Source organism: Pteronotus mesoamericanus, unplaced genomic scaffold (genome assembly GCF_021234165.1).
Source record: "Pteronotus mesoamericanus isolate MK-2021 breed Mesoamerican mustached bat unplaced genomic scaffold, CSHL_Meso_final scaffold_85, whole genome shotgun sequence".
In the NCBI taxonomy this organism is placed as follows: domain Eukaryota; kingdom Metazoa; phylum Chordata; class Mammalia; order Chiroptera; family Mormoopidae; genus Pteronotus; species Pteronotus mesoamericanus.
The window spans coordinates 5,833,538-5,847,064 of NW_026555329.1; the positions used below are offsets into that span (position 1 = coordinate 5,833,538).

At 37.2% G+C, this 13,527-nt stretch overlaps 1 protein-coding gene across 1 annotated transcript in view; it reads left to right on the plus strand.

Moving 5' to 3' along the window:
- RAPGEF5 (Rap guanine nucleotide exchange factor 5) overlaps positions 1 to 13,527 on the plus strand; it is a 173,982-nt gene that overhangs the window by 121,723 nt on the left and 38,732 nt on the right. The window contains exons 11-13 of the mRNA XM_054564179.1: positions 7,719 to 7,797; positions 11,486 to 11,630; positions 12,812 to 12,909. Of these exons, the coding sequence (XP_054420154.1) occupies positions 7,719 to 7,797; positions 11,486 to 11,630; positions 12,812 to 12,909 (322 nt within the window). The remainder of the gene's footprint in view (positions 1 to 7,718; positions 7,798 to 11,485; positions 11,631 to 12,811; positions 12,910 to 13,527) is intronic.

The following is a 13,527-nucleotide window of genomic DNA, read 5'->3' on the forward strand; positions in this document are numbered from 1 at the left end:
TAGGTCTTTGTGACCAAACCTTTCTTTGTGACCCTAATAAGAAGTCTCCCTTTCACCTGTGTAAGAAAGAAAGCAACTATGTGCAATTGGAAAGAACTTCAATGACTGTTCTGGAAACCAGAACACAAAGGCATGCCTGCTTATCAGCCACTGGTAGAAATATTTGTCCTAGAAATACTTTTAACTATAGGAAATACATCAAAGTATGTTTTCCCATATTGGAAGCTTTTGATTTGTCAAAGATCTTGTGCCAAATTATTTAGAAAGAAGCCTAGTTGTGTTTAGCTGCATTTACTTTGAATTAGCAAGTTTATATAATGTCTTTTTATCTTTAATATATCTAGCTATCACACTGATAATTAGCTTTAAAGTAGGCAGTTGTCTCCACTGCTAAACTTTAAAGAAAATAACTTCTCTCTAGTATCCCTAGAATTTCTGTTAACCAGAAGCAAAAATAAATAAAATTTTACTTGTCTGAAATTCAGTGCTAATGATTCACAAGAATCAGGAAAAAAAGTAACTTTAAAAATTCTGATATGCGTGAGTACCTCAGTACTTGTTAATTCATTCCGGAACTCGTTGTGAGTGCCGAAACTGAGGAGGGCCAAATGATGAGGGATTGTCGCTTGTCGGGTGGCCGCATGACTCATACAAGTTCAGCAAGTGTGACAAGTCCCAGGCAAGTGCCGAGAGCTGAAACACTTTCTTTCTCATCAAAATGCAACGGGTACGGGGTTTGACGAGTTCTGAAGCTGACGAGTACCAAGGTATGATTATTTCTAGTTTTGAAAAAAAGCTGATAGTCAAGATTCTTCTTGGTTCTTGGGAGATAAATATTTCATAGTTTGTCCTACATTGATTCAAGCATTAGAGTTAGTGCTTGAAATAATCATGCCCCAGACTTTTAATTTAAGGTTTAATGTTTAAATTATGTTTTTATTTATTGCATGACATTTTAGAATGTTTAATTGACAAGCCCTTAGGAACACCGTTTATATCATAAGAATGCATTCTGTGATGTTAGCCAATGAAACAGAGCAATCCAGGGAGGACAGTTATGTTCACCTGAGTGAACCTCACAACCGGACATTAATTTTTGTTGGTAGATGTTGGCAGATTGGTATTGAAGGCTACATACCCATGACAATTCCCATGTTCTAATCTATACTGTTAAGTAAAATGACACTTGCATTGATCATGAAGAAGTTCTTCCTCCTGGCTCATTCCTGAGAGCAACTGCTGTTACTAATCAATAAGCTATTCAACTGCCATTAAGAGTCTTCCAGGGAAAACGGTGATAGATGGTGTGAGAGCTGATTATCAGAATATTCTTAGTTGTTTTTAGTCTAGAGTTTGCTTCTACCAGTTACGAGGGGCATCTCTCTAAAGCCCTCAGACCAGAGACCATCCACACACCAAGCCCAGTGGCCTTTGAATGCCCTGGTTCATCAGCCTCCTTCCGACCACCGTTTTGACACTTAAAATTTGCTCTTTTCCAGTCCTTCTTTCTTGTTGGCTTTTATTACATTTTTGTCTCCCATATCCCCTCTCTCTCTTTTTCCCCTCCTTCCCCTTCCTTAATTCATCTTTCTTCTACTATTGCCCAAGTGTGGACATACACTCCGGCTCAGCCCTCAGACCCCCGCTTGCCTTTTCCAGGATCGCACCTGAGGATTCACGGTGTTCCCAGCCATCCGTGTTCTACAGTGGCTCCCATAGTCATTCAGCCTCTCTAGCAAGCTCTGGTCTTTGGTGTTTCTGCCCACTAGCTTCACTCAAACCTAGGGAACTGAAGCTCAAGGTGTTTAAAAGTAAATGCATCCTCTGTCCCCTTATTTTTTATCCAGTCTGAGCTCCCTGGTGCAGCAAGCATAGTCCGTGTCTCTTGTCACTCCTCACCTTCAGAATCTCCATTCGCTCCCCTTTTCCTGTAGAAGGAGCCCCAGTCTTCTTAGTCTGGTGCTCAACATCCATGCAGTCAAGAAATTGACTCCAACCTACTTTTCTAGCTTTACTTTATAGTTGTACCACATGATCTTTTCCAGAACTGATTCACACGTCCGTAGGCAGTTGCTCTGAACGAGTGAAGCCAACCAGGGCAGAGCCGCGATAAACTGGACCCTGCACCCTGCACGAAAAGATCAACTCAGCTCTACACTGTGGTTAACATATGAGATGTGAGCCTGGTGTTGCAAGATCTTCTGATTTTTAAATATTGTCATCTAATGAAAAACATCTTTAAGGATTAAACAAGGCCTGAAGGCCACATGTTTGTTGTGACTTAGCCAGGGACACACCCACATGCACTCCTTTTACCTCACCTCTCCCCCCACCAATTCTTCTTGGAAGTTCAGGGGGTCATCTCACATGCTCCTGTTTGGTAAAGCCTTCCCTGGCATAGTGGCATCTTTCCTTCATCCCCCGTGACAGTTATGGTTGGTGCAGCACAGTCGAAATGGTGTCTCTCTTTGTTCATCTCATATGGATACATGTCTCAACCTCCTAGCCAATCATGAGCTTGAAGCCATGGCTCTGTCCTTTCCCATCTCTCCACCCCTGGCTCCATCTCCATGTCTGATATTAATCAGTTCTCCATACGCCGTTGTTGTTGGTTGATTGGAGGCATTTGGAAAATTGGGACAGGATCTAAATCTAATTTTATGTGAATAAAGAGCAGGTAGTATTTATTGAGTGTCTGTCAAAAGCCAGGTTCTCTGCCAGAAGCTTTAGATACACTGTGGAATCCTGACTATAGTTCTGCTCAGTGTGGACATGATACCCATTTCCAGGTGCCTCAACCAGGCCCAGGGAGGGTCGGTGCTACATCTCAGGCCACCCAGGTGGATGTGCAGCTCTGTGGTTCCCTTTGATTCTTTACTGTCTTCTGAGCTTCCCAGGAAGTGTGGCAGACACATGCATGAGCCACAAATGGGTCATAATTACAATTGTGCCCAGACGCTGATAGCAGCTGAGTCGGGCTGGGACAACAGGAGCTCTTAGTGCCTGTCACCTCTCTCGGTGCCAGAGTGACCTGTAAACATGACCCTTCGTGTGGAGGAGGTAGGCAAGGACTGTGCTGATTACTCCGTGATCCTTCTTGACATTTTAAAAAGGCAGCACGTGGAATGAAGTGTGCCTAAGAACATAATACCTGTTGTATTCAAATCAGTCATCCCTAAAGAGGGAATGATGGGTTCCAACAACACATGTTACGAGTTAAAATGAAAACTAATTCATTATTTGAAGAGTGCCACCCAACTCGTGTCTGTAGTAAGTTCCTTTCATTGAAGGGGTGACTTTTAAAATTTGATGTAGAAACAGCATTAACTAATAAGCATTTCTTGTGAAGCCAGTGTAGAAAAATAAGATTTGGTAGTTTTAGAATGGCTAAGCAATACTCTGGTGAAATTGTAAAAATATGCAGAAATTAAGTGAATTTAAAAGCTGTGGTAAATAGTTTCATTGGAGGTCATTAATATTCCTTTCAGAAATGTAAAATACACTGAGAAAGAAGCATAGCTTTTAATGGTGAAGCACTTTAACCTATAATTCAAACATGAACATTAAAATTTTTGTGTGTGCTTAATCAAATTACATGGTACATTTTGGCACTGCTTCTCAAAAAATAATGGTAAGTTGTAACATTCCAGGGCCAGAAATGGGCCCTTTCAAGTACAAAGCTTTTCTTGGCTCCACGAAATAAAGGTTAAGTAGAACATATTTTAGAGTGCCTTAAATTCCATTGCACCTGAGATGGGAATACAGGTGAAACAAAACTGCTAACAGTGCTTTAGGGAATATGAGTTGGTACAGAAATGCTGAATATTCCCATTACCTTACTTAGATTAAATGGCTACTATAAGGCAGTTGTCTGTCAAAATTCTTTTCATTTGCTTTCTTGGTAATTCACTTTAACAGATGAGTGGTTTCATTTTTGCAGTGCATTTGGTTATGAGTGTTGAAAAATAACTGAAGTAGGTACCGCTGATTGCTCCTGAGTAACCCTATGCTCCTGTGATTTCTAGACTTCAGTGTTGTTTTTATGGATTTTTTTCCTTTTTTTATTAAAAAAAGCATTAAGCTTAGCCCTTTTGGAAACGTTTAGCTCAGTTCCTCTATTTGGCTTACATTTATGTATAATCGTAGAATCCTAGAAAAGATCTGTACCAAACCAATTACTGTTCCACCGTGACTCAAGCCTAAGAGGCTCTAGAAACACTGGTGTTTTGCAGAAATAAAATGGACATTGTTAGTGCTAGATACACTCAAAATGAGAATGAGAAAATAATTTATACGTAAAATAGAAATGCATTTGAGTAAAACCAAGTACTCAATTCTAATGCCTTAAAATTAGAACAGTAACAGATGATAGGAAAAGTCCTGTATTACAAAGCATTGCTGCTAATTATAGACATGAATTTAGAGCCCTTTCTATCAAGGCTCTAGGTTTTGACTGCACATTGATATATTTTATTTCAAGTTACATAGTACCTAAAACTGCAATGGTATTTGCCTTCCATTTTTGATTGTCAACAGCGTGTTACTTTTAGACTGCAAGAGTACGTCTTGTATTTTAAAAAGCTGCTACAAGAAATATTCTTTTATTTTTGGGTAGAGGGACTATTCCCAAAAGAATGGCTGAATAGTTTTGTCAGTGATGAGCCAAGAATTTGGGGTTAGATTTAGTGATTGATTTAATGAATAGGATTTCAAAGATAAGTTTTTTTTTGTATATTGATACCTAGGTATTCACAGAGTTAGAAATCAAAATGAATACATCTTTTCATTAAACTGTTGGTATACATGGCAACTATGAATTTGTTTAAATGAAAGATGCTTTTATACACAAAGGTGCTTTTCTGCCTAGTCTTAAATTACTACTAATTAAGCATTATATAATATAATAGGTAATTATAGAGTTTTAATGTGGATGCCAATGGATTTGCTAGTCTTTCTAAATGGGTATTGTTTTCTAATAGTCTTAAGGGGATCATTTATATAGCCATTGTGGTTCTAAAAATATCTTTAAATACCAATGGGAGCCTTTTCTGAAGCATGGTTATTATAAAATGTACTTTTATTTGAAGTGTGTCATTTTGATTATATCAATTACTTTCATGTACAGCAAAAAAAAACAATGCTGAAAAAGAATAAGGAGAGCTCTTTATAGAAAATTTTCAGAACAATATGGTAGTTAAATAGAAAAAGATATGAGTTAGGAGTATTGGGAATCTGTTCTATTCTTTATGATTTTTAGCTATTCTATTCATTAGGATTTTAGCTGGAGATGCGTTTATGTGGCCTTATTGTTTTTATTTAATATTTCTATGGCAGAAGAACAATTAGGTAAATGCATTGAATATTAAATATTGTAGTAGCTTTGGGGAACTAGCATTTCTGGGTCAAAGCCCTTAACAAAACACTGTCACATGTGAGCTGATTAATTGAACTGAATGCCAGATTGTTTTGCCACCATCCAACTAGTCACGCAGTTCATTATCTAAGGCTGTTCCAGAATAGAAGGACTGGTTAAATCAAAGCTACTGGTGTTCATTTTAATCTCAGCTACAAACGGAGTAGATCTTGATTAGAGAATCATTTCAACCTCGTTAAATTAGCTAAGTGTGTGAGCATCCCAAAGAGCCTGCCCCTGCGTGTCACATCAAGCATCGTAAGTGCTGGCTGTGTGAGGTTCTCAACACTCACCCTGTGCTTTCTCTATCTTGTTGACTCCAATCTTGTTGGCTCCAAGGGCTTTAATGTAAAACAGAGTCTAGGCTGCTCTCTGGCCCTGCTTCCTGTATCTAATATTGAATGTAAAAAAAAAAAAAAGTTCCATTTCTAACCATGGCAGAGAAGCTGAGGATTTTCATCAACTGTATTTAGTAGAGAAAAATATTACAATCTGTGAGCTTTACTGTTCAGTAGCATCCCAGAGTGACAGCATCTAAATTGTATCCCAAAATACCCCAAGGATTCAGGAGGCATTATGCCATTGTTTGATTTTAATTTAAACTGTTTAAAAACCTTAATGAAAGAAACAAAGTTTCAAATGTATATTCCAAATTTTTTATTAGGGTGACCAGTGATGAATTTTAGCTGCCAGGTTCGCAGGTGAGGGGCAGATCTTTGAATGAACTTGTCCTGCCTTTTTGTGCACAGATGTAAAACTTTCGCTACAGAGACTCTAGTAGAGCACTCCCAGGTCTTCCATGAACGCAAGCCTCTGCGTGTCCGCTTGCATTCCCACAGGTTTCTTGTATTGGACTTAACGGATGCTGAGCAAGACCTAGGCACGGTTCATTGGAGAACTTGCTGTTGCCATAAAGTAACGGGAATTTAGACCAGTGCCTGCTCACAGGTTGCTGTGTGATACAACATTACAAGTTTATTTTACATTTTAGGTGCCACTTGTCAAATTTATTTTTAAGGAAGGAATATTGTTATGTATCTAAAATTAATAAATGCCTTTAAAAAAATGCCCTTAATTCCCTTGCTGTTGTTGTTAAATGTTACCCATTTGCAACCACTTACCTGTGTGGATCAGGATTATCTTGACATTCTGCAACGTAAGCAAACCATAGAAATAAATTAACCCATGCAGCTGATATAGGACGTCATTACCTGCACCCTCTCTTATCAGAGTTTTGCATCTGTGAACATAGCCTTGTTGTTTTACATTAACTTTTAAAGTAATTGTTACTGGTTATTTCTAAAGATTCTGGAATTTTTCCAGTCTTCAATAGTTCTTTCTGTTGATATGTTTATAGCATATAGACTTTGGAGAGTATAAATGTTCTTGAGTGTACAACAAGCCCACTATTCTTATAACTTATTACTATTTCAAATATAAATATAAAAGATATGGAAATGAAATCATATAGTAAAATGAATCTCAAGTTAAGGAGATTAGATAAAGGCTATTATAGGAGAAGCTTTACTTTGTGTTCTGCATATAATCTTTTCTGTCAGTATGGAAGTTGCATTTGAGGTCAGCGTTTGCCAGATAAGCAGTTCCATATTAATATGTAAGCTGGACTTTTCGAAGAGCACTCAAGGCAGAGAGGCAGTAAAGAAAAGAACCTGTTCTTGGTGGTTAAAGAGGTAGAAGAGGAACTAGGAAGGAGCATGGACTTTGCTCTGTCTCTCTTCACAGCAATAAGAAAATCACTCACCACTTTCCCAACTTCTCACAGATACATTTGAGAGAGAGAGGTGAATGGCCTGGGAACCTGGTACGTGTCCTCTGGGTTTTATTATCCATTGCTCTTGCCCGAGACCTAGGTAAATGACTTTAGAAAGCCTTAGTTTATTAGAACACACAGGCTTCATTCCCTGTAGGCCTGCAGTGTGCACCTCGGCAATCTTATAAAATTTATTTCTAAAGGCACATGATTTATGCATTGGTTTTCCATAACATCTTTACCCACAAATATAAATGATGAGCGTTTTATTTTTCGGGGGGGAATGACAAAAGTTGTATGTTTTGAGTTTTGCAATAAAAAAAATTTCATTGCTTGAGGCATTTTGTATAAGGCATTTAAAAAAACAAACAAACCTTAACTTTAATATATAATGTGCTTTGTGGCTAAAATTCTCCTCCCTAACCCCTCCCACCAGCATTTCTCATGTTTCTGCCCTGCACCTCTCTGCATCTGGTCAAGCGGCTGCCCTTCTTATCACTGCTTTGCTTACCTTGTGTTTTTCTTTCTTTGCAGAGACCCTCCTTGATGACTTCCTTCTCACGTACACCGTCTTCATGACAACTGACGACTTGTGCCAGGCGCTGCTGAGGCAATATCCTTCATTAACTTCAGGAGGCTGTCGCCTTCCTCTCAGGCAGATGTCTCCCATTAGGAATTAACTGCCTTTCTTAATGTACGCACCACCCCGCCTCGGTAGAGGACGTCTGTGTTCAATATTAATGTAATGACATCCAAAGTAAAAGATGAAATGAGACAGAATAGACGGGGGTGGGAAGGGGGGTACTGGGAATGCAGCTTCTGTTGGCACGCTCTAAATTGTACTGTCCATTATGTTTTCCTCATAACTATGTCTCAAGAAATCTGGAGGCCAATCGGGCCTACTGGGTAAGCCCCAGAGTCAAGAGGTTGAGTGAACTGGCGATAGGTGAACTTATAAGACAGTCAGTCAGTTAGTGCCGGACCGTTAGGGCAGGAAAGTGTATATATGGGATATCACATTTCTGGGTACATGTATATATGGGATATCATGTTTCTGGGTACGTGGCCCAGGGAGACAAGCCATTCCCCCAGCTGGAAGGTCTAAACTATCCCTGAAGTCTATTGTCCTCTTTTCAGAAGCATGCTCTCTCAGAATGAGGGATGTGTTTAGAAGGTTAATAACCAGTTAAGGAAGCTTTATGATTTGTACACAAAATGGAAGAGACGCAAGAGGTGAAAGGCCAAAAAGCCAAGCTAAGAAAACATATTTAGTTCTCCAAGTGAGCTTCCTGCCTCACAGTGTTTAAGGAAGATGCTTCAGAAGCATTTGCGTAACATTTTACTGTCAGGTTTTTATTAAGCTGAAATGAAGATTCCATTCGAGCCCACGTGAAAATTTTTAGAAAAATTGATTTTTTTTTTTTTTTTTGCATTCACCAAAGTTTTATTGAGCCCTAGTAATAGTCCTGGTTGTATTCCTTTCCTGTGAAGTAATTGTTACATTTCTCCCCCACTTTAGCATTTTTTGCTTAAAGTAATACTTTAAAATTTCATAAAGGGCATAATCTCTCTTTAAAATATATAAACTAGAAATGGTGATCACTTTTTAGTGCTTTAGTATCATGTGATCACTAAAGATATCTTGGAGATTTTTAGACCTTGAAACGTAGTTTTGAATTTGAAAAATTTCAAAAACAGATTTCTTCTTAAGCTTCCAAGTGAGGTGTTACTAAGAAATTTAACAGTAACTGAAAAGTTTTAAATTTCTCCTTCTTCAAACATGTTTTTTGAAAAAAATATTTTTGAGCTAATTTCTTCTCTGCTGTAATGCTAACAGTTTTCCAAGAGAATTACCATCCATTAAGCAATACATGTCGTTTTATAGCAAATTACATGCCTTCAAACTATTGTTGTTAAATATGATCCTAACATAATTTGTGATTACACTGAGTAATTTTATGCCTCATAGAGTTTCCCTGAGGAATGTCTAAAACTTTGCTTGGCTATAGACATGTTTGAGTCTTTGACTACAACATTCTATACAAAAGTTTAGTTCAGATTCTTAGCAGTCTTTTTACTGATTATCAAAACCCATGAAATCCAGGACATTTTAAGCCAGGAGTCTTTTTATGTGACTATTTTGATATAGTTGCAGCCTCCACCTTTTATGAAATGATGCAGACCCCAAACAGAAATGTGGCATCCACATTTAATCTGAGATAGCTTGATGTACATTTCAGGGAAGCTGTCTTTTACATCCTACTACTATTACATTCTAGGGAATAGCCCATATTATTTTTTGTTGTTTTCTACTCAGTGTTTTTGAACATTATTTATAGATTAAAGCCATGTGTGCTGTGTTGGAATATCTTAGGTGGATGTTTTTATTGCAATCGAATTTAATACCTTTTAGCTTTTATCATGATAAAGGGAGTAATTGAAGCTCACAGCCCTGTGTGGACTAATGGGCACTGCATTACATGGACACATCCCCACTATTCCTCTCCCCGCCCTCAACTGAATTTATAGATCCTTATAACTTAGCATGAGCAAAATGTGAATATACATTTGAATATACCCAATACAGAAAGCCAGAATAATACTAATGTAAATTAGTAAATATTTTTAAAATCTCTCTTGTAGGGGAGAGAACATGATTAAGCAAATAAATGGTAGTGACTAAGAATGAAGAAAAGTTGTTGAAATTTCAGTTCTCCAAATTGCTTTATCCTGCAGGCCCATAATCGTAGAATGGATATGCAGCCATAACAAAAAGCTCACCTCTTCACTTACATGTGCCGACCTCTTAATGTTACTTAAGTTTCCAGATTTTTTTTCCTTACATTAGTGAAGCTGTGACACTTAACAGGAAAAGAAGAAAAGGACATTTGCATAAGTGGAAATAATGAAGGATAAATCTTTATATGTTGCCTTTCAAGAGAAAAACAAAAAGAAATGAGTCCTTTAACAGAGTGCTGGCATGTCTGACTGAGTTTATTTCACCAACAGAAATTAAAGAAACCAGCTGGTTGTAGTACACTTTTGCAGATTCAAGAGACAGTGTATTATGTTTTTAAAGTATTTACAAAGACTGACAGAGCATCTGTTCCCCTTTTGCAATTACACATCAGCACTAAGGAATATAGGAACCTGCCCATCAACCCCAAAGCTTACCTGCGTTTTGTGTCATAGCACTTCCTCTTCCTAGCTGACCTTTCAATGCGTCCAGGATACTCAGAAATAGTAATTTTGGGGAGAAAAACACTAGGTTGGTTTGGAAAACACCAAGCTTCTGTCTCATTCCTCAGGCTTTAAGCATGTTGCCTTTGAGGTTGTTATTTTTAATCACTTTAACAACATAGTTAACACATGGTCATTGTATACAAATTAGAAAATGCTTATAAGTATATTAACAATTCATGGGCTCTGAAATCTCATTACCTTGAGAATCCACTGTTAATTGTAAGTATATCTTTACAGGTAATGGAATTACTCATATAAATAAGCAGAGTTAACAAAAATGGATCGTCTTAATGTATTCTTTTCTTACTTTCCTGCTTAACCATGTATTGGGAACATTGTGTCAGTAAATGTAGCTGAGCCATCAGTTTTATGGCTACAGAATTGCCCTTTAAATGGATATGTAAATAATTTTGTTAACTATCCTCAATGGTTAAAGCATTCAAGTTATTCATATTTTCTGTTTTTTTAGTCCAGTGAAAGTTTAAATGAGCAGTCCTTTTTATTTATGTTTGCACATTTATCCAGTCCTTTTTTTTTTTAAAGTAAATTCCTAGGGGTGGGCATTTGGAAAATGTTATAAATTATGCTTCAGAAATCTGTGCTCATTTGGGGCTACTTGAGAGCTAACTGGTTTTACAGAATGTAAATTTCTGAGGATCAAAGGGTATCTGATCTAGCTCTCTTCTAACATTTATGCAAACGATGTCTGCCTATAGAGTGTGGTCAGATCTCTTGGACCACCCTTGAAATTAGTGGGCCACCTCGTATCTCTCAGAGGTGGCGTTAACCTGTGCCACCTCTGGAACCGCGTCGGAAGCTGCTGATGTCATCATCTAGCCTTTATGCTCATGGCCTGTTACTGAGTGTATGTAAATTATTTGCCTGGCTTTGTTTTTGTTCTTTTTAATGTACCTCTTTTAGTCTCACTACACATATTATTTTTTTTCCGCATGGTTATATACATGTAGATTCTTTGAAAATATGATTTAGCAAGAATAAATGGACCTCTTCATATTTCTATTTTCAACATCGTAGTATTCTTTCTTAACCATTTGCACCTATTCTGCTAAGAAGTATCAAGGCAAAGATGAAAACTCAGATGTTCCTTGTCGGAAACGTAAGGTCTTACATCTTGTTTCCCAGTGGATTTCTCTGTACAAAGACTGGTTACATGAAGATGAACATTCAAAAATGTTTTTAAAGGTAATGTAAAACTTCTGGGTATTCTTTGATGCCAGATGACTGATTTTAATTTTAGTTATGCATTTAAAAAATCTCATTTGTAGGTTGCAGTCATTCACTTTTTGTAATATGCAAGTGGTGATTCGAACAAAGCATTAATTTATTTTGGCTTCTAAGTCCTGATATTCCTTACATAGATAAATATTTTTTTAATTTTAAAGAATTCATTAAGGAAAAATATAGAGGGCAAATTTTACATTCACTAATTTAATGTTATTTCATAAAAGTCATCGGAAGTTAGATTACCAATAAAATAATTTAAAAAGGTAAAATAAAACATACTTCAAAACTTAATAGTATTTAATATGTTGAGCTTTACTGTAAATTTGAACTAACCAGTTTCATATATACAATATGTGGATAAAACATCATTTAAAAACTGTATTCACGATATATACATCATGAAACTTTTTCAAGATGTGGTGTATTTTAAGAATTTTAAGTAATAATAACTTGTAAAATAGATGTTAACCTAGATTTACTTTTGGAATTAGATAAACTGGTATATTTTTCTAGTCAATAATATGCTGCAACACCTTTAAAACACAGACCATTCTCCCGAGATGATTTTTGGGCAGCCGGGTTCCTTTGGCCCCCACAACCACCTTAGCTGTGCAGGTTAGCACAGGGGTAGAATGGAATCTGAACAAGGAAGAGTTCTGTTCAGAATGGGCAAGTGTCTAAACTGCTTCTGCCTTTCATGAAGAGAACCACTTTGCATTCAAAATTCCGGTATCTTTTAGTCATCCAGTTAAAAACGCTTCAACCACCCCTTTGACTAATGTCTTTCAAAACAACTGGATAATTTAAATCAGTTGAATTTTTCCCTCCCAGATGATTATGTGGATATCATTTTTTTTTTTAAATATAGAATAGGCATAGAAATCTGCAGTGGCCAGCCAGAGATCTCTAAGTTTCCCGCATTTCCTGCCCACGGCCCCTACGTGCTGCGAGAGAGCCGTGCCGGCTGAGTGAGGGGCTCGGAGGTGTAACCCCACCCAGGATCTCGTGGTACCTGGGTGAATCCCCCGCTGTGTCCAGAGCTGCACCGACTGCCCTGGGCAGGTTAACCCCTGCGTGAGTCTAAATTCTTACTAAAGGGCATTCAGCCAATTCAGCTGACATTCTTCTTTTCCCCCTAGACCATATACAGGAACGTACTAGATGATGTGTATGAATATCCAATACTTGAAAAAGAATTGAAAGAATTTCAAAAGATACTTGGAATGCACCGTCGTCAGTAAGTATTTATTTTTCCATATTTCAGTTAATGAAAGAAGGCAGCAAATGTGATAGAATTTGAGACGACTTACAAAGTTCATTTTGAACATTTTGAGTCTGAGATTCATCTTGATTCTTCACCTTTTCTAGTTGTAAATTATGTGTTTTGTTTTTATATCTCTAAATGAACAAACACTAAATCAAGCGTATTGACTATTTTTTAACCCTATTTTAATACAAGAAAAACAAACTGAGCCATGATAAGTTAGGTACATGAAAATGATCATTCAATACATTATTTAATTTTAAAAGTGTAAATATTTAACTTGTCATTTAGGGGACTCATAGCTATCTCTAATAGAATAGAAAAAATGTTTTATAGATAAGTCCCAGCAAGTCGTGGAGCATTTTAAAAATCTCAATTTTATGTCCCTGAGTTTTCTTTATCAATTTAGAAAGATTAAAGAAAACCATTTACTCAGTGACTTTTGGCATGTCCAAGTATCCCCCAGGTATCTATCATTAGTCTTTCAAATTGCCAAAACCTGACTGTACTCTGATCATATGAACTCTCCTTATTTATTTTGGTAAATGGAAACATCAAGTCATTATTCAGCTTTCAGATAGAGCTGCAAAG